Source organism: Lemur catta, chromosome 20 (genome assembly GCF_020740605.2).
Source record: "Lemur catta isolate mLemCat1 chromosome 20, mLemCat1.pri, whole genome shotgun sequence".
NCBI classification, from domain to species: Eukaryota; Metazoa; Chordata; class Mammalia; order Primates; family Lemuridae; genus Lemur; species Lemur catta.
Genome location: NC_059147.1, coordinates 17,896,430 through 17,918,447, shown reverse-complemented (window position 1 = coordinate 17,918,447; position 22,018 = coordinate 17,896,430). Strand labels below are relative to the sequence as shown.

The window sequence follows — 22,018 nt, the reverse complement described above, 5'->3', positions numbered from 1 at the left end:
ACACAGGTACTCCATCCTGGTGACCACAAATGAAAAAAGTTCTCATTTTGAAAGCTTTTCTATGTTTGGAATCTCATTTAGATGCTCACACTGGCAGGGACTGATTTAAATGGCAACAATCTCCCCTTTCCTGCCATGAATATCACCAGTCTTTCCAGCCATACTTCTCTCAGTTACTAGCTTGACCTGGAACAGAATCTTTGAATCAAGAATGTGAATGAAATTACCTTTAAGAGATTCAAAATATTCCAACTATTCATGGTGAAATCCTTAAAGAATTGTTTTCCTTACTAAATTTCAAATCTATTTACTTTGTACCTGCAATACCTGTAGAGGTATATTTTAAAAACAATAATAAGTTAAAACCAAATGAAGCAGGGTATTAGGCAGCCACTGAAGAACATGAAGGTGAAAGTCAGGTATAGGATGTTCTTGCTCCAACATAAAGTATATCATTCTGGAACTGATATGTAAGATAACAGCAGTACACAAGAGCTGCCCAGACAGGAAGACTGCTGCACAAATAAAAAGTTCCTGGGGACTGGTCAAATACACTGAATACTGGCAAAGCATAATGGTCAGCATTACTGTCTTTTCAGCCTTTAGTCCGGGTCTTGTATCTTCATTATGGCAATGTGAGGAATTCTGCATCTTCTACTTTTGGGGCAAACACTGCTAAACTTATATCACCCATGATGTTGTCTGAGACTCAACAATACGGTCTTTTTTTTTTTTTTTTTTATTCAACAGACCAAGAAGACAAAACAAACACTACATGGGAAAATAAATGATGTCTTTCACCCTTATGTTATATTGCCTTAGGTCATTCCCAGTCTATAAGGAAGCAGCAAAACAGTAGACTCTTAATTAAACAAGTCAATACCTATGGATGAGACTGTAAGTTTCTTTTTTTAGAGACGGCCTCACACTGTCTCCCAGGCTGGAGTGCAGTGGCACAATCCTCGCTTGCTGCAACCTCCAACTGCCAGGCTCAAGTGATCCTTCTGCCTCAGCCTCCCAAGTGGTTAGGACTACAGGAATGTACCACTACACCCAGGTAATTTTTTGCAGAGACAGGGTCTTGCTATTGTTGTCCAAGCTGTTCTCAAACTCCTGGCCTCAAGTGAGCCTCCTGCCTCAGCCTCCCAAAGTGTTAGGATTATGGGCCTGAGCCACCGTACCTGGCCAGATTATAAAATTTTAATGAGACTAATGGTAGCCCACTGCAGGAACAAAGTAAGTAGTAGATGTTGGGTTGAAAGTAAGCAGTGTGGGGATGAAGCATGGCCAGCTGGATACAAGTAGCTAACGGTATTGGCAGTGAGGACTGGGGGCTGAGGGAAGAGCTGGATCAAAGGCTTGGAATGACAAGAACATGGGAATTGAGACACATTAAACTCTGTGCTTTTTACTACCATATGTAAAGAGAGTACTTTTTGTAGTCTGATTCCTGCCTCTAATTAAAATTGGGCTTACTCCATTCCGAAAACATAAACTTTGGCTTTTTATAGCCTAAGCAGTGTGCTATTTTAAACATGTGGAGGAAATGCATTTTCAGTTACAAACATTTGCTCCTCTAAATCTGTTCTTATTTCTAAATCTGTGCTTATCTTAGCAAAAGATGTGGGACAGGATGTTTTACTCTCCTGCTCTGGTTTTCCTGTATTGCTTAAATCTGTTTAGAGAAAAGGAAAATAAACAAATAAAGTGCTTCTGCTGGAGAATTTCTATAAACTGAAGCAGCTCCCAGAATGAAAAAAAGTCTGTGGGAAAAAATTTTTACTGCATTAAGATAATTTTAATATGTTAGATTATTCCAGTAAATTCTTCCCTTGAAAAGACTTTCTAGATCCTGCGTGTGGAATCTGCAGCAGATACTAATGTTTGCACTGGTAAAATGTGCCCACTCAGCCAACCTGGATCAGCTGAATTCCTTTTGGCTCTGTCTTTTCCCAAGCACAATTATAATTGTAAACTTTTTTGAGATGCATCTCAGAAAAATGAGCATACCAACCTGGAAGGACATTGTGGATTTATTAAGAAATTCAGCCGGGCGCGGTGGCTCACGCCTGTAATCCTAGCTCTGGGAGGCCGAGGCGGGTGGATCGCTCGAGGTCAGGAGTTCGAGACCAGCCTGAGCAAGAGTGAGACCCCGTCTCTACTAAAAATAGAAAGAAATTATCTGGCCAACTAAAAAATATATATACAAAAAAAATTAGCCGGGCATGGTGGCTCATGCCTGTAGTCCCAGCTACTAGGGAGGCTGAGGCAGTAGGATCGCTTAAGCCCAGGAGTTTGAGGTTGCTGTGAGCTAGGCTGATGCCACGGCACTCACTCTAGCCCGGGCAACAAAGTGACACTCTGTCTCAAAACAAAAAAAAAAAAAAACAAAAAAAAAAAAAAAAAAAAAAAAAAAGAAATTCAAAGGCTGGGAGCAGTGACTCACGCCTGTAATCCTAGCACTCTGGGAGGCTGAGGCAGGTGGATCGCTCGAGCTCAGGAGTTTGAGACCAGCCTGCGCAAGAGCGAGACCCTGTCTCTACTAAAAATAGAAAGAAATTATCTGGCCAACTAAAAATATATGTAGAAAAAATTAGCCGGGCATGGTGGCACATGCCTGTAGTCCCAGCTACCTGGGAGGCTGAGGCAGTAGGATTGCTTAAGCCCAGGAGTTTGAAGTTGCTGTGAGCTAGGCTGACGCCACGGCACTCACTCTAGCCCGGGCAACAGAGCGAGACTCTGTCTCAAAAAAAAAAAAAAGAAATTCAAGTTACACTGTGTCATAATTAAACGTGTACATTTTCATGTACAAGCCTGGGTTCCTTTTACTCAAACACTTGGCAGACATATCCTTGTAATCTGGTTATGTTCCATTAGAGCTTTGAAAAAAACTGATTTTGGTCACTTTATCCCCTTTATAAGGGAGTCAGAAGTTCACTAATCTACTGAAAAATATTTCATTTGAAGAGTTCCCGGGAACAGCTCCCGGTTGGCCCCTCCCTCTATACCCTTCTCCATGCTGCTCTCTGCTCCAGGAGCTGCCCTGTATACACAGCCTGATGAAGACTCTCCTTAAAATAAACTTTAGTCAGACTCCTCTGAGCCCTCTTCTCAACCAAGCCTTGACACTGGTCCTGTCCTTGCTAGGCCTGCGTAGCCGTGTTTTAGCAAGAATTCTGCTAAGTCAGTTTAGAGAGAAACCCCTACCCTTGATGTCTGAACTCCCTAGCCTGCCTTTAGCAAGAATGAGAATCCTATTTAGTCGGTTTAGCAAGAATCCCCCTACCTTTGATGTCTCCTCTTAGCAATTTTCCATCCACTGACACCCCACCCCCATTCTGCCATAAATCTGCAGTTGTCTTTGCTGTATTTGGAGTTGAGCTCCCTCTTTCTCCCCTACAGAGAATCTTGAAACCTATCGCAATAGTCTTGAATAAAGTCTTCCTCACTGTTTTAAAAAGCATCGGAATAATTTTTTCTTTAATAAGCCTCAGTGTGCAATGGAGTGCCCTGACAAGAGACTGGAGGGAGGGAGGAGAGGGGAATCTGGGTTATTTATTCCAGTGGCTTCCCCCTGGGGGGTGGGTCAATTGCTCAACTGAAGGTCTGTCAGCTCCTGTCAGGAGGTCCATTTCACACAATCCTCTGTTGTCCACTGCCACCAACTGCCCCCTTCTTGCCCCTGCAGGCCTAGGGCTGGTAATGGAGTGTCATTATTACTAGCCCAGGGACGTTGAACTATTCCTATCCCTGTGGTTTTCCATCACTTTGTGAGTTATTAAATTCTCCTCAAAGTATCCTAATTTGAGGATGTCATCTGTTTCCTGGTGGGTATCCCTAATACAGATATCATCTGAGCAGATTTCTTATTCTAGAAAGGCTATAAGCTCTAAGAAAGAAGGGCATGGATATAGCAAGCAGAGAGATTTCCATGAGTGACTTAGTGACTTAAATGAGCTTTGTTAAGCTGCCAGTTCTCCTCCCTCTAGTTATTTTTATAATTCAGTAACAGAGAGTATTTTCTGAAACATACAGTTTCTAAATATCAATAGGGATTATTTTAAGAAAAAATATCCAAGGAAGCTGGAAGTAAATGTGCTAGTTGAAATTAACCATGCTAGAAACCTAAGGTAGAAGAGCTTCTTTGCCTTTATTTCCATCTGGTATTTATATTCAGTGGTAACTTCCACAGTAATACTTTTAATAAATGCAAGAAATACTGTTTAATAATACCAAATACAAACATGGCAATTCACGTTATAGCCTGCTGAAGGCTAATTCGATAGAGCGTAGAATAGTCTACAGCAGTATTGGTCAAATTCGGGTTGTAGTAGATAGTGAAATCAATTCAGTGGGTCATAACGTTTTATAAAATGATACATGCTATATACAATAATGTAAAATAGAAAATTACAGTATATTTGTATAATCCTCACTAGAAATATAGTTTATTTTGTCACCCAATATATCAATAAGTAAAATAAAAATTTTATGACATAGGCTGGCATGGTGGCTCAACGCCTATAATCCTAACACTTTGGGAGGCTGAGGTGGGAGGATTGCTTGAGGCCAGGAGCTTGAGGCTGCAGTGAGCTATGACTACACCACTGTATTCCAGCCCTGGGTGATAGAGCAAGACCTTGTTCTCAAAAATAAGTAAATAAATAAATAAAACAAAACAAAATTTATGAAACAATATTTACTCTTACTACATGGAATGTATTCTGATATTTTCTTTGAACTGATGATTGCAAACCACAGCTTGAAAAGTGCTGGCCTAGAGTATTAACAGGGCCAGGTCTGGAGAGCTCTGTTCATATTTCCACAAAGCTTTGCTCCTTCTTCATCTGCTTTTATGTCATTTCCACAGTGGTGGCAAGAAGTCAAATCCTTTTCCTTCTTAAGTTTCTGTGTAACTACTACATGACTTCTGCCACCCAGTAGCTTCATTGGAAGAGAAATACCCTTAATCTAAAGAAGATAAAGATATAGCAGATACAAATGTAGCCCTGTCCACATCTCCTGGCATTCACTGCCATGACTCATGCTAAGAGGAGCATCTCACTGCAAGTACCTGCAGCTCACAGCCTGAGGATGGCGGGCAGGGAATGTATGGAAGCCAATGTCAGATGGGTGCTGGACGTCACCCCTTGCTGTGCTCTTCCCAGTTGCTCTGAGTTCCCTAGCAGGACTGAGTACCAGCTACCACTAGCAGTCACCTGCTTAATAACTCACGCTTTATCGGCTTCCTTCCTCCCTTTTGCCTCCCTATTGGGGCTTCCTGGAATCACCTCTCACATAAGTGACTTGCACTGAAACCTTTGTCTCAGGGTCTGCTCCTAGGTAAATGCAACCTAAGAGAGCACACCACCGTAACACAGTGTTGTTTAGAGTCAAGGCTGCAAAAGTGAGGGAACTCACACACTGATATGAAAATCAAAGCTTTTAAAAAAAATGTAAAACAAACAAAATTTTACTATACATAGCAATGAAAGTGAACAGGCACAATCTCTGACTAAAGCTTCAGAAAAGCCAGTTTAGGAGATCTGTTCTACCCCAAACACCTAGGGACAAGAATAATACAGAACTCCTCAGTCAGCTGGTGCTCTGGGCTACCCACAGGATAGAGTCCATGTTCACTTTCCAGTGGGCTACAATCCTAGCCTTCTCTTATGTATTGTGATGCTTTACTTCTTACATTTAAGAAGAAAGGAATTTTTACTTCTTTCAAAGAGAAAGAATTCTAGTCTTTAGCTGAAAACAACTTAAGTCTGAAAAATATGAAGGGAAAAAAACTATTAACTGCCTGACAAAATGTTATGAAAATTATCTGTAAATCACCTTTGACCTTTTTATGTTACTTTGAGGTCATGGGGAATGGGATTAAGTCCTCAACCCAAATCTTCATTAAAAGTTCTGATGAACTGCTGATATTTCCATTCAAAAATTATTATTTTTAAATGTAAAATTTACAAGTTCAGCTCTGTGGTCAACACTGTAAACTAGGACTTTTTCCAGGCTGGAATCAAACGAGAAAGCTATGGTTAGTTTTCCTTTGCACCTTCCATTTGGTAAACATTTCAGCAAAGTCAGAGCAGTAGCATAATTCCCTGTCTCAGGGAAGGAGTCATGGGAGCTGCAGCTAAAGCAGGTCCCTGCACTGAAAACAGCTTTTCCAATGCACCAAGTACACTTAAGACTGAGATTCAAATACTCACCCTGACCCAGCAGGGAGGGATGGCAGAGCTGAAGGGACACTGGCCTCTGGTTTTTCTTTCTCATTTTGTTTGAGGAAGGATTTGGCTTCTTTAGATGTAGCATCCACTTCCTTAGTTACCCTGTGCCAAGGAAAGAGACATCAAGTTTACAAGAGGACTAAAGAGGGAGAAACAAACTCTAAGGCATTTACCTTTGAAAGGAAAATGTCCTTTGAGCTTTCAATAAATTCTCGCTGCTGTGCTTTAAGATTAAAGTTTATTATAACAATTTTACATAAAGACATTTTCCCTGACTAAAATGAACAAATGAAATAACAATGTATATAAATTTTATCTCCCTAAAACCTCCCCCCATGAGTCAGCATGAAACACATGCCAGCAGTCACTGCTGAATCTCAGTCCACGGTGGGTTACTGAAGTGAAGGCTGAAAAAGGTCCTCACACCGTACCTCACATATAGATTAGCACTCAGACTTAAAGGTCCCATAAAAGTTGAGATGCAGAGAAAAACACTGGCATTATCTCAAGGAGAAAAGCAACAGTATGAACAACTGAAAAATACTCTGCAGAAGGCTCCTAGAATAACTCAAAGATGAAACAGAATCCCTTAAAACTGGCTAAATTAGCACTAATCTGGGAATGGAAGAAAGCAACATGACTAAGAATCCTATCTAATTTCAAATGTGAAAAAATTACCCTCATTAAAACTGACTCCTAAAGGATTAAATAAGGATATTTATGGTCCCTGAAATTTCAGATACAGAGAGGAAGAGAAATACCCAATGCCTGCCTAGGCTTGCCAGGTCAACAAAAACATCTGAGGAATGTTGTTTAAATTCTATCAGTAGGAGGATCTAAGGTTATGGTCACTGTATTATGAGTGTTCAACCAGGTCATCCAGAAAAAGATTGGCCAAGAATGACAGGTAAATCCTATAAATTCCATCCTTAAGGAATGTAAGTCTCTATCCACCTTCTGGCCCTCCTTCTACAACAAATATTCTTTGAGTCATCTTACACTCATCTTATGTTTCTCCACTTACCACTGTGTCATGCATACAAGTGGCATAGAATAAGAGTTTAGGAAGTTTTGTATTAAGAATCTTCACTGTGAAAGGCTGCCAAGTTAATCTCGAAAGGCAGCTTTTTAAAATAAACTGTTACTCCCCTGCTCACATTATGATGGCTCAGTGTTACTCAGAGAATCAAATATAAACTGCTGAACCTCACATTCAAGGCCCTCTGAAGTCTGGTCCTACTATACATCAGGCTCAATGTGTGTTTCTCTACTCTCCCAAATGGACCTCTCAAAAATAAGAGTAAAAACTTAAACGATTAGAATATCACTCAGTAATATTCTCTCTTTCTCTGTTGACCAACAAAGAAGATATTTCCCTACCCCACTGATGCTGAGCTTGGGTGTACGAGTTGCTTCAAAGGCCAATGAGATATTGGCTGACATGAGAGGAACAGAAACTTTACACATGCTTGTGCTGTTCTACCTGCTCCCTTGAATTGCTCCTTTGCATCATAAGAAGAATGCGCCTCAAGTAGTTGCTGGTCCAAGATGGTAGAAGGACACATGGTGCAAACCTGAACCCAACATGCAGCTTAGAGCCGAGCCAAGCCTAGATCAGCTGAATCCCAGATACCTAGAGGCAGGCACATGAGTAACAAATAAATGTTTATTGTTGCATACCACTGAGGTTTGGAATGCGTGCTACATAGCATTACTGTAGCAACAGTGGACTGACAACACATTTATATTTCATGAGTGAGAAAACGGAAATCTAAGGGGTTAAGTGACTTATTCAAGACTATCCGGAGATTAAGCAGCAGTGCTACAGAGAACCCTGTAAGCAGATAATATTTTCCAAAGATAGATGCCACAAATTTGCCATCCCTACAAGTTCTTCCAGAATCCTGACACTACCCCAGTAAAAGAGGAGTCTGTGTCACCATCCCTTGAAACTGAGTGGCCCTTTGTGGCTGCCTCAACTCACAGAGTTCTGTCAAAGTGGCAGGACATAACTTCTGAGGCTAGCTGATAAAAGGTGATTGAGCTACCACCTGGCTCGCTCTCTCTTAAGAATGCACCTTTGGAACTCAAAGTTACCACACAAGAAGTCTGGGCTACTCTGAAGCCACTATGTGGGAGAGACCATATACGATGACTACACAGAGAGGCGCCTATTCCAACTCCCAGGTATTTGAGTCTTCCTAGCCCTGGTGTCAGACATGGGAGTAATGGCTCCAGACTTATCTACTGTCTGACCAGAGCTGTACAAGGGAGCCTGAGCAAGACTTGCCCAGCTGAGCCCAGCCACTCCTAGAACTATAAGAAATGATAAAAAAACAATTGTTTTTTTAAGCCACTAAATTTGGGGGTGATTTCTTAACACTGTTATATAGATAACCAAAATAAACCCACATCCAAATCTCAGGCTTATGGAGAGTCCCAGGGCACTAGACTAGAAAGAGTTCCTTTAAATCTCCTTGCTCTAGGTAGAATCTGGGGCAGCCCAGAAATGGCTAATGAAGAACAAGTGGACTTATACATTATGGTCTGAACACATGCTTTATTCTCCACTCCTACTAAAACCCTACCAAACAGAGGCAAATAAATTAAAAAAGACAAAACTACACAAGGATAATAAGAAGAAGTGTAATGAAAAAGAGATGCCAATGCCAATCAAATTTTCTCAAAGTAGACAAGCAGTAATTGGCTCTGGGTTTGGTTTTCCCTGATCTTCCTCATAGTCATGTGGAATGGCCAACAATAATCAAGCCAACCTGTTTTACAGCACCCTAGAAGGCCCATTAAATCGAGGTACCAGGAACCTTTGAAGGTACAGAAGAGGAGTCAGGCTGAAACCAGCTGAAAGTTTGCATCAGGAGCAACAAGGCCCCAGATCCCCTTCAGCACCTCAAACCACAGGCTACACTCCACTCCAACCCAGCAGAACCCATTGCTCTGGGGAGAAATGAAAACTACAGAAGTTCCAGACTCACAAAAGGCAGATCTGAAGTCCATTCTGAAAACAGAGGAATTAAATGAAAATCCATTTATTCACTTTTCCCTGGCCATACCACCTCTGATACACAAGAGGGAACACTGACAGGAAAAGTCCTATTTTTTGCAATAGTTAATTCAAGTGTTCTCAGAAGAAATTCCATTTTAACTTCATTTTCACTTACTCAGAAGTTCCTGAAAACTCTTTATTTGGGCAGAAACTTTCCGTGACTGGCCTTTTCCTAAAGGTGATTCATTTAGGAAAGTCTGAGCTAACTGATTCAGCTGGTTCTGTGATAGGGAAGGATAAAAAATACTATTTTCCCTCATTCCCCAAGGTTAACAAGCTATGCATTTTTCAAGTGGGGAAAAAACCAAAATGGCAAAAATCCAAAATTTAACAACTAAAATATAGTTAGAAAAACTAAAAGACTAACTGTGTGCTAACAGTACCTTATACTTATACTTTCTCACATTTTTAAAAGATGTAGTAATACTCTTAACTTGATATAAAGACAAAAAAGAAAAATCAGAATTATGACATCAAGAGATTAAAAGATATGTTCAAATCTATATACCAAATTTGTATCTGGTTATCAATGAAAATTAAGATCTAAGTTCCCTCAGGAAAATTTCTTGTAATACCTAAATTTAAGTATAAATAATCTAAGTTAAAAAAAATCCTGCCAATATGCCAATTATTAACAATATTTGCATTTTCTTTAGGGGGAGGGAGTTACGGAGCACCTTTACTTGTTATGTTACACATGTTACATATTTCTGTAACATAATTTTTAAAAGTAATAAGCATGTATTACTTCTAAATATAAATATTTATATTACATATTCAAATTTTATGATTATATATTTGAATATTATATAAATGCAAAATATATTTGTGATAATATGTAATTTATAGAAAAAGTGCTTCCATATTCCACTTCTGTTTTGTTTTTGATACACACATGGTGCTGCCCTCTTCTGACAAAAAAATGAAAACAGCAGACTGCCTGAATATTCATCAAGTATTGTACTTAAAATTACCATCCATTTACTTTAGAAAATGAAATAGGAAATGTGTGGCAGACAACTATATTAGTATTTATAAACAAAATTTAATTTGATTGGAAATTTAATGATTTCTCATAGAAAAAGCAATTGACTAGCTTTTCTATTCTCTATGTGCAGCCACTGGTAAAGTTATAAATAAATCTTCTTTAGATATTCTACATGACAGATGGAGAATTCAAGCCAAGAAAAAGTTTAACAAATTTTTAAACCTATATTCCTAATGGTACATTAATAATATACTTTCTCTTTCTTTTTTAATAATATACTTTCTCTTTTCTCACAGCAACCTCAAACTCCTGGGCTTAAGCGATCCTACTGCCTCAGCCTCCCAAATAGCTGGGACTACAGGCATGCACCACCATGCCCGGCTAATTTTTTCTATGTACATTTTAGTTGGCCAGATAATTTCTTTCTATTTTTAGTAGAGACAGGGTCTCACTCTTGCTCAGGTTGGTCTCGAACTCCTGACCTCAAGCGATCCACCCACCTCTGCCTCCCAGAGTGCTAGAATATTATCAAGGAAAACAAATGTGACCACCTATAAAATTACTGATTGGCATTTCATCTGTTCTCATTTAGCTCTAAATTGGAGATCTGCTGTTTCACATAATAAAACTGAAATAAATGGGGAAGAAGAAATTCTAGGCATGTGGCTCTTACCCAGAACAGCTAGGAGGTTAAATTGGTCAAGGATAAACTGGCATTAAGCCCGTATTGTTTTGCTAAATTATAGTAAACAAACCTCATGAATCAATTTAAAAAATATTAAGGAAATAATATTGGAACCAAATTTCTCTCCTACTAATTTCAATTCTTATCTGATTTTCAGAGTCTTCACTGGAGCTCATATTTCATAGTCAAAAAAAGTAATAAAGGGAGAAATGGGCTGGGTGTCGTGGCTCATGCTCGTAATCCTAGCACTTTGGGAGGCTGAGGTGGGAGGATCACTTGAGGTCAGGAGTTTGAGACCAGCCTGAGCAAAGGTGAGACCTCGACTCTACAAAAAAATAGAAAAATCAGCCGCACGTTGTGGCGGTCGCCTGTAGTTCCACTACTCAGGAGGTTGAGGCAGGGGGGATTGCTTCTTGAACACAGGAGTTTGAGGTTGCAGCAAGCTATGACAATGATATTGCGCTCTAGCCAGACAACAGAGCAAGACCCTATCTAAAAAAAAAAAAAGAGCGAGAAATGACTTATCCAAGTCACAAAACAGTAATCAGCAAGTGGAACCAAATACTTAACTCTTACATGTCTTTGCTTCTGTCCAGCTGACCACTTCATAAAACTCAACTACATTATCACATGTGAGAAGACCTTTTTCATGTTCCCTGATCATTTATAGAGTCACAGTTTTGAGTTCAAATATCTCTACCAAAATATTATGATAGGCTGGAATGAGGATAGTTAATACCACTTATTAATATAAAGATGCTCATTTTTAAAACACTAGTTTTCGAAGTTTGTGAAGGTTTCCTTACCTCACTTCTTCACCAGCAAAATCAAATACTTTGGTGATTTTAACTTTTTCTGTTTCTTTAGGTTTCTCTAGCTCTTCTGTTTTGACCAACTTACTTGAACTTGTCTCTTCAGTCTCCTCTCCTGTCTATGAAAAAAAGGAAGAAGTATAATCAGTTTCATCAAAGGATGAAACCTAAACGAACCATCTAAACATGCTGTTTATGGCTGTTCTTAAATATTTCATCTTTAACCAGGTAAAGACCAATTGGAAATTTATTTGATTAGAAAGGCTTATTTTCCTACTATAGGGAATGCTTTCCTTTTCATTTAGTAGAGTTACTATCAAAAGGCATCTAATCTGATTTCTGCTGTAAGTTTCAAATCTCAGTTTGTAAATTAAAAAAAAAAAAAGGTCTATCTGGAGAACTTAGAGTATTTCTAGAGAGGCATTCATCTCAATCTCTCAACTTACCTTAACTTCTGTAGTTGGGGGCACTTTTGATTTTGGTCCCACGTCATTGAGGAAGCTAGCCCAGAGTTCATCCTCCTTCTTTTTCCTTGCATCCTCTGATCCAATTCCTTTTTCTTGCTCTGCAGTTTCATCGTCCTCCTCACTGCTACTCCCTTCAGATTCTGCATTGGAATCCTCCTCTTCCTCCTCTTCTATTAATAACAAGAGGCCACCTTGTTTTTTCTTCCTATTCATCAATAGTCACAAGGAAAAGGAAAGACAAGACAGACAATGCAAAACGATTCCAGTGACCCCTTTCTCAACTCCAAATATAATCTTGCAAACCTGAGAAAAATTTTAAATCTGGGACTACTGATTTAACATACTGGGGGGAGTAGGAGAGGTAAACTGAGATTCTGGAGAAGAAAAAAAGAATTGAACTCTGTTAGCATCCTCGGTCACTTAGAATCAAAATGCAGTGTTTTCCGTCTAAATCAGGTGCAGCTGTTTTCACCAAGAAAACACCCAAAATCACCTCACAGAATTAATCTGCCCAGAAAATACGTTCTTAGAACATATGACATCTGCCAGATATTTTTTTTCTTTTTTCTTTTCCCTGTCCTGAAATGATGTAAGCAATGCCAGATATTTTTTGACCTTTTTTTTTTTGAGACAGAGTCTTACCCTGTTGCCCGGGCTGGAGTGCCATGGCATTAGCCTAGCTTACAGCAAATTCCTAAGCTCAAGCGATCCTCCTGCCTCAGCCTCCCGAGTAGCTGGGACTACAGGCATGCACCACCACGCCTGGTTAATTTTTTCTATTTTTAGTAGAGATGGGGTCTTATGCTTGCTCAGGCTGGGCTCAAACTCCTGACTCAGGCGATCCTCCCGCCTAAGCCTCCCAGAGTGCTAGGATTACAGGCATGACCCACTACGCCTGGCCTTGGAGAACAAGTTATATTGAGAAGAGCCACAAATTTATTTGCACTATTTCTTCCAAGAGTTCTCAGGAAAGAAAATATGAACGTTTCATCCCACTTTCTGAAGAGATAAAAGCTGGAATACAGAAAAACTCAAGGATATAAGAAGTGAGCCCAAGACTTGTAAGAGTAAGTGCTTCTGACACCAGTGGTCCCCAACCTTTTTTGCACCAGGGACCGGTTTCATGGAAGACAATTTTTCCACAGATGGGGGGTGAGGGATGGAGAGGGGTTGGTTTTGGGATGATTCAAGTGCATTACATTTATTGTGCAAAACTCTCTGCTAATGATGATCTGTATTTGCAGCTTCTCCAATGTTAGCACCATTGCCTTGGCTCTACCTCAGATCATCAGGCATTAGATTCTCATAAGGAGCATGAAAGCTAGATCTCTCACATGCACAGTTTACAGTAGAGTTTGCACTCCCATGAGAATCTAATTCCAGTGATGATGTGACAGGAGGCAGAGCTTATGCAGTGATGTGAGCAATGGAGAGCAGCTGTAAATACAGGTGAAACTTCACTGCCTCACCTTCTGCTCACCTGCTGTGCGGCCCAGCTCCTAACAGGCCACCAACTACTACTGGTCTGCAGCCCTAGGGTTTGGCGACCACAGTCTTAAGACTATTTTGACTTCAGGGGAATCATCTAATATGTAAAATTCTTTTTTTCCGTTTCATAAACTGTAATTTGCTTTTTGTTTCAATGCCCATGAAGACAGAAACACCAACCAAAGTGAAGTGAAAGACTTCTACGAAAGCCTTTATCTGAGTTAAATAATCTGGCAGAATTTTCACAATTTTTGGTGGGAGTATAATTCCATACTAGGCCTATGGAAGGCAATTTGCTCATATCTATTTTTTAAAAACTACATATAATCTTACAAACAATTCTACTTCTACAAATTTCACTTAATGTTTACACAAACATAAACAAAGAATATTCACTGCAGTCTTGTTTGTTGTTGTAAAGACTAGGTACAATCCATACATCCTTCAATATGGGAATGCTTAAATAAAGTAAGGCCTATTCACATAACATAATACTATGCAGTCACTCAAAAGTGACTGCATCTAAATACATCTAAGTGCACTGCCATGGTACCATTTCCAAGATGTGAAATAATGAAAGTGAGAAATGATATGCAGAGTATCCTACTATTTGTACCTTTCTTTTTTTTTTTTTTTTTAAAGACGAGGTCTCATTATGTTGCCCATGTTGGCCTTGAACTCCTGGGCTCAAGTGATCCTCCTGCCTCAGCTTTCTGAGTAGCTAGGATTACAGGCACATACTACTGAGCCTGGCTATTTGTATTTGTTCTTTTTAAAGAGGGTAGGAAACATATACATATATGCTTGTATACCCAAAGAGTATCTCTGGTAACATAGTTTTTCAGAGGCAAAAGCAATAAGGTTTAGAACAGGGTACACTTTTTTCCTAGTAATTGATTTTTTTGCTTTACCCATGTACACGTTACCTACTAAAATTTATTTTCAATTAAATCTCAGAAATTTTTAATGCTTGCCAGAGACCAGGAATTTAATCTTAAAATATCAACAAATATTTCCCTCAAGGCGAAAAGGATTTAGAAACCCTGGCAGTAAGAAATCTATCATCAGATTAGCAATCTTAGCAATCAGGATGGTTGTGACAGCAGCCTCTGACTTCTAAGGGCCCTGAGGGAAGCATCACCTGGCTGGAATGCTCTGAGCCTTTCTCTTTTTCCCTTTGGTTTTCTGTGTCTGCTCTTCACCATCCACTTCATCTTCCTTCACTAATTCATTTACATCATCTTCACTATACTCTCCACCTGAAATCACATAATAAGGTGGTCAGATAGGAATAAAGGCTTCACATCAAGATGATACATTTTCATTAAGAATAAAGGCTTTTACATCAAGAAGAGACATTTTCATTAAGAAAAAAGTCTAATATGTTCCCCTATTCTTCACCTAACTAAAACATCATTTCCTTAGGAAAGTTTCCTTGCCCCTGAAGATTACACTAAGTTCTATTGTCTAGGCTTCCACGGCAGTCCATATCTCCCCTCCATAACTCGTCCTACTTATATGTAATGTTTGCAATTTCTGCTATGATCTATCCTCTATGAGGACAAGAACCCTGATTGTCTTGATTTATAAGTAGTTGATGAATGAATGAATAGAAATTCCAATTCTTCTAATACACTTCTCAAAGAAAAAAACTGATGCTCCACCTCATCTTGAGTATTTTTCAAAGCTAATCAAGAGACCCTGGATTGTCAACAAAAGAGCTTTAGAAAAATATCTAAAGATTCCGGTTAAATATAGCAGAAAGAACAAACATGTCTGTGTCCTATCTTCAGACATGGACACTCAAGGGTCCTCAACAAAAGAGTGTTGCCTGGATGCCCACTCTTACCACACTCTGGGCACCAGTCAATAAACCGATCCTGCCCACACAGAGAATCAACTATCTTTTTTTTTTCTCTTTTACTTCATATATATTTTCATTTGAAATATATGTACCAAAAAGCACACACATCTAATCCAGAGCTAAATGAAATGAAATACAATGAACATGCTTGCATAACCAGGACCCAGATTGAGAAACAGCACATGACCAGCACCCTAGAAAGCCCTTTGTGTTCCCTTCAGTCACTCATCACTGCCCCACTCCAAAGGGAACCACCATTCTGGCTTATGACACCACAGATGAGTTATGTATGTTTCTGAACTTTAGACAAACAGAAGCATACAGGATGTACTCTTTTGTGTCTGGCTTCTTTCACTCAACACTATGTTGGGGAGAGTCATCCATATTGTTGCATGTAGTTTATTCATCCTCATTCCTAAACAGTATTTAATTGTATGACCATACCACAATTCCTCCAGAAGTTATTAGAGATTTTTTTCTAATTTTGGTGGAACACATTCAGAAAGACAACATGAGATCCAAGAAACAGGGAATCCAATACATAAAAGAGATAAAGGGAAAATCCAGACTGGTGAGGATGGAAGATCCTGGATTTAAAACTAGAACCGTCATAGAATGTAACCAAGCCAAAGTGGAGAAGGTCAGAAGGCAAAGATGGACTTTCAGAAGATGAAAGTAAAAACCTAATTAATCTAACTATTTTGGGAAAAGATTTAGACAATTCTCAAAATTTACAGTCATATTAGTAAGTACACAGAAAGCTAAGCAACAACAAAAAATTACAATTATTAACTCTGGAAAAAACAACTAGTACAGGAAAAGCAATCACAGTGTACCACATGGTTCAGATGTGAGCATGGTGTTCCCACGGTCATTAAAAAAAGTAAACACTGAATACAGATCTAACTAAAATTACACATACGTACAATGGCAGACTAGGGTTTTGGGGAGGCCCTGAATGTGGAAGTGTATGTGTGTGTTGAGGGGTGAAGGAAATGAGGTCAAGGGGTATTAAAAAAGAGATCCACCACGCATAGGTTAAGTCAACAGACAACAGAAATACAAGAAATTGAAAAATTGGAAAGCAGTTTCCTCTGTGGAGGATCGAACAGGGATGAGGGGTGATGTCAACTGGTAGTTTTCCAAACAAGCCTTTCGAAATACTTGATTATGTTTAAGTACATGCATGCAAAACTTTGATTAAAATGAAAACAAGTTTTCAAATGATCACTCTCTGATTGGCAGCGTTAAGACTAAAAAGTTGGTGGGCAGAGAGAGGGTCAGTGAAACCAGTTAGGAAGCTATAGAAAATCCCAGCAAAGGATAATGGTAGCTGTGAATGAAACGGTAGCAGTGAGACTGGTGAGCAAGTGGCCAAAAGTAATTTTCCACGTAGACACAACAGAAATTATTGAATGGATGGAAGACAGAGAATGAGGACGACTCCTGGGAGAGATTGGTTTTTTGGGGGGGGAGGGCGGGATGAAAGGGTTTGTTTTTCTCCTGAGCAATTCAGTGGGTAGACACACTTAACGAGATGGATGCGTCTGGAGAAGGAGCAGGATGGGGAAGGGACAGGTCTGGGTGATAAGATTCACTTTGGCCCCATTCGGTTTGAGGTATCAATGCAAAAAGTTCTCAGAGAAAAGCAACAGGTAGACGTTGCAAAGGGCCTAAATGAATCATCATGCGAACTTTCTAACAATGTTTACTTTCTAACAACCAGGTAGAAAGTGGACAGATCTTGCACTTGGTGGTACAGCTAGCAACTCCTCTGAAAAAACCTCCAACGCTCAGACTAGCTTCCAGAAGATTTCTCAAGCAGCAGTGTCGCCCGGGGACTGACCGACACCGTCCCCGGAGACAGGGCCGCGTTCACGTGCCGGTTCCCGCGCTCCAAGAGGGGGGCGGCGGTCGAAGTCGGCCGACGCGGAGCGGCTGCACGGAACGTTCCCACGCACACGTTTCTGGCCAAGGTGGCCAAGGATGCGCGGCCTGAGGGCCGGGACATTCGACCAGGTGCCACGGGGGCCACCCGGGCCACCGGGCCGACGTCCGCGGAGGCCAGGCGCGCCTCACGTCAGGCGTAGGGCGGGGCAATCTGCCTCTCGCCTCAGGCGGCATTGCTCACCCGACGGCACGTAGTCCTCGTCCTCCTCTGAGGTGGAGAAGTCTTCAGAGTCGAATTCCTCCATGTCGCTGCCGCTGCGCGCCAGCCAACCCAGCCCGTAGCAGCAGCCCGCAACAGCAAGGGTCTAAGGAGACACCATAGAGGTGGGGCGGCGGCGGCGGCGGCGGCGGCAGCTAGGGCGGCCCCCCACAGTGTTTTGCACATGCGCAGGGAGTGCTACGTGGTCGAAATACGACACTTCCGGCCGATGCCTCAGGCCGATTCTCCTGTGGCGGTCTCTGGAGCGCAGCCCCGCCCTGGAGCGGTGCATGCTGGAACTTGTAGTCTTCGGCGTTACCTCACGGCCTTGATTTAGAAACTGTGCTTAAATAAAATTGCGTATCTGTGGAAATACGTCGACCTTCATTATTCATGGATTCGTGTCTTCAAGTTCACTTGCTCGCTAAAATTTATTTGTAACCCCCAAATCGATAATCGGAGTACTTTCTGGGCTTACTCCCGGGCATGCGCAGAGGGTGAAAATTTAGAGCGGGCAGAGGCGCCTGTTCCCAGCTGGGGGATGAAGCTCCGCCTTCTGTTTGCAGCTCTCAGGCTAGAAACTAGAGTCCTTTTCGCAGTCCATTTAGTGACACTTTTCTTTGCATTTTTCTGCTTTTTGTTGGTGATTTTAGTGTTTAAAATGGCCCCCAAGCGTAGTGCTGAAGTGCTGTCTAGTGTTCCTAAGCGCAAGACTGTGATGTGCCTTATGGAGAAAATACGCGTGTTAGATAAGCTCCGTGCAGGCCTGAGTTACAGTGCTGTTGGCCGGGAGCTCAATGTCAACGAATCGACAATCCGGTACATCAAGAAAAAGGAAAAGGAAATTCGCCGATCTGTACGTGAGGCCGCCCCGGAAAGTCCGAAAGTGACATCTATAGTGCGCGATGAAGCTATGGAAAAGATGGAAAAGCGGCTAAATTTGTGGATTCATGAGATGACGACCGATAAAAAAAACATAGTGGACAGCATTGTTGTGAGACTGAAAGCCAAAGAAATTTACGGTCACGTTACCCAGGGTCAGAGAAACGTTAAGCCCTTCTCTGCGAGTGCTGGCTGGCTTGCACGTTTCAAAAGGCGATATGGAGTGAAAAATGTTAAACTAGCAGGTGAGGCAAGTTCTGCGGATCAGGAGGCTGCGGAAGAATTTAAAAAATGCTTGCTAAGTGTTATACAGGAAAAGGGTTATGTGGGAGAGCAGGTTTTCAATGCTGATGAGACTGGTTTATTTTACAAGGATGTTGGCAAACGAACCTTTATAATGCAAATGGCCTCCAAAGCCCCTGGCTTTAAATCATGCCAAGACCGTGCAACCTTGCTATTGTGCACCAATGCCAAGGGCGACTTTAAATGTAAACCCCTAATGGTGTACAGAGCCCAAAATCCACAAGCACTTAAAGGGAAAAACCTGAACCATCTGCCAGTCCACTGGAGGTGAAACAGAAAAGCATGGTTGATGTCTGATTGGTTCCACAACTGCTTCATCCCAGAAGTTGAACACTACCTCCAGGGCAGAAACCTTGCCTTCACAGTTTTATTAATTCTGGATAATGCTCCAGTCCATTGCCGCGAAGAACTCGAAAATGCACACACCAACGTAGACGTTCTTTTTATGCCCCCAAACACTGCCGCTGTCATCCAGCCCCTCCATCAGGGCATACTAAAAGCTTTCAAGGCTCACTACACGAGGGAGCTTTACACAAAGGCCTGTGAGGCTCTCAAGGCCAACAAGGAAACCACCATGATGGACTATTGGAAGTCAGTCACTATATGCAACGTTATTGATTATGTTGGCACAACCTGGGACAGCATCAAGCAGGCTGCCATTAATAGCTGTTGGGAAAATGTTTGGCCTGACTGTGTGGACAACTTCGAAGGCTTTGAAGGTGTTACAGAAAATATAAAGAACACTGTCAAAAACATAATGCATATCGCACAGCAAATAAGTGGAGAGGGCTTTGAGGACATGAAGGAAGAAGATGTGGAGGAGATTTTGGCAGAGAAGACCATAGAACCAACCAACGAAGACCTGGACGAGATGGCAAAACAAGGTGTTGGGGTCAGTGATGACGAAGATGGCAATGGAAGTCAGACTAAGTCTTCAAGAATCGTCCCTCTCACAGCAGCCAAAATATCAGAATGGAATTCTACCTTGGAAAAAATTTTTAATGACATGGAAGAGTGTGACCCCATGCTTGACCACAGCCTCAAATTTAAGCACCTAGCCTCCACTGCGTTTGCCCCTTACACCGAGATGCTTAAAGATTTGAAGCAGAAAGCCAAGCAGACAAGGCCGATGCAATTTTTCAAGTCATTTGGGGAGGGAAAATTGCCCTCTCCGTCCACAAGTGGTGAAAGCCAGACTCCTAAGGTAGAATTGCCAGATGTTGGCATGCCATCCTCTTCCTCCTCTACAGAATAAATTCCACCAACCTCTCCCTTTGTTTTGGGGGGCAAGCCAAGGTGGAGAGGTTTAACCACACTGTGCACTGGCCCCTCACATCCTGCAGCTCCATCAACCGTAAGATTTTAGTTAATGTTTTTATAAAACTTTAAATGCTCAATCTTTAATTTTTTCACTTTATTTGTATTACTACACAAAATACAGTATGAGTTCACAATAGTGTGTGTTTGCTGTGAGAACTGTACAGTATGTCAGTGTTTTCTGTTATGTACTATATGTCTGTGCTGTGTGTATGACAGTGGAAAAGTAGTTCAATCTCAGTACACTACAGTACATTACACCAAAATGCTGTCATTGAACTTTTGTTTTATTGTAAATACTGCAAATAATTATTTCTAGGAAACATATATTAAATGTCTTTGAACAGAAATACACATAAAACAAAGTTATGTATTGATCAGCTGACAAAAATGCTTTGACCAGAGGCTCACAGGAACCTAACCCTGTAATTTTCCCAGGTGCAATGGTTCAGTATTTGCTAATTCAGTGTTCTTGACAACTTTATAGACATAACTACTGTGAATAACAAGAATTGACTGTATTCCAGAATGCAGACATCCAGATGAACTTTTCCTTCAAGTTAAATGATGTAGAAGTGCCACATATAATCTTTACCATTTTTTAGATTAAGTCACTGTAATCATAATCTGGTTATAAGAGTCAATAACTAGAAGCAAATTCAGATGAGACATCAAATGAGTACCATGTTATGTGTTCATATTCAGTACATATGTGAGTTTTTTTCAGCTGGAAGTTGTTCCTTATTGATACTCTGGACTAGACTGAGTCTGTGTCACCAGTCCTGGAGTTATCTAAGTCATGGAATAGATGAGACATATCTGTGATTAAAAGGACATTACAGTGGCTGTATACCAGCAAACTTTTAAAAATAGCCTTATTGAGATACAATTCACACACCATAAAATTTACCCATGTACATTCATAGACTTGTGCCATCACCAAATCATTTTTAGAACATTTTCATTGCCTCTTACCCATTAGTACTGTCCCGTTTCTCGCTAGTCACCAGCCACTCTAGATTTGCCTATTCTTGACACTTATTTCATGTAAATGGAATCAGACAATATGTAGTCTTTTTTGACTGGCCTCTTTCACTTAGAATGACATTTTCAAAGTTCATCTCTCTTCGGTATAGCCTAGAAGTGGAATTGCTGGGTCATATAGTTACTCTGATTTACCTTTTGAGGAACTACCAAACTGTTTTCCAAGCAGGTGCACCATTTTATATTCTCACCAGCAGTGTACAAGGGTTCCAATTTCTCCACACCCTCGCCAACACCCTTTTTTGATTCTAGCCATGCTTGTGGGTGTGAAGTGGCCCCTCACTGTATTTTTGATTCGAACTTCCCTGATGACTGATGAAGTTAAGCTTCTTTTCATGTCCTAACTGGCCATTGTATATGTTCTTTGGAGAAATATCTTTTCGAACTCTTTGCCCATTTTTAAACTGGGTTGTCTTTTTATTGTTGATTTTTAAGTTCTTTATATATTCTGGGTACTAGTCCCTTATAAAATATACAACTCTTCTAATCTTTGTAAAAAGAATGAGAAATTTATTAAAAATATAAAATAGAAAAAAATGACTCAAAAATATTTCCTCCTAGTTTGTGTGGTGTCGTTGCAATTTCTTGATGGCGTTCTTTGAAGCCTAAGTTTTTTAAATTTTGATGAAGTTCAATTTATTTTTCTCTTGTCCCTTGTGATTTTGGGGTTGTATCTAAGAAAGCTTTGCCTAAGCTAAGATTATAAAATTTACTGTTTT

General features: G+C 40.5%; 1 protein-coding gene across 1 annotated transcript in view; it reads right to left on the bottom strand.

The window, feature by feature from the left end:
• CFDP1 (craniofacial development protein 1) overlaps window positions 1–17,969 on the bottom strand; it is a 79,798-nt gene extending 61,829 nt beyond the window's left edge. The window contains exons 1-5 of the mRNA XM_045533922.1: window positions 17,736–17,969; window positions 14,882–14,999; window positions 12,232–12,457; window positions 11,780–11,904; window positions 6,219–6,338 (exon numbers count right to left, since the gene is read on the bottom strand). Coding sequence (XP_045389878.1) covers window positions 6,219–6,338; window positions 11,780–11,904; window positions 12,232–12,457; window positions 14,882–14,999; window positions 17,736–17,799 — 653 coding nt within the window. The 5' untranslated portion in view covers window positions 17,800–17,969. The remainder of the gene's footprint in view (window positions 1–6,218; window positions 6,339–11,779; window positions 11,905–12,231; window positions 12,458–14,881; window positions 15,000–17,735) is intronic.
• Window positions 17,970–22,018: the final 4,049 nt, after the last annotated feature.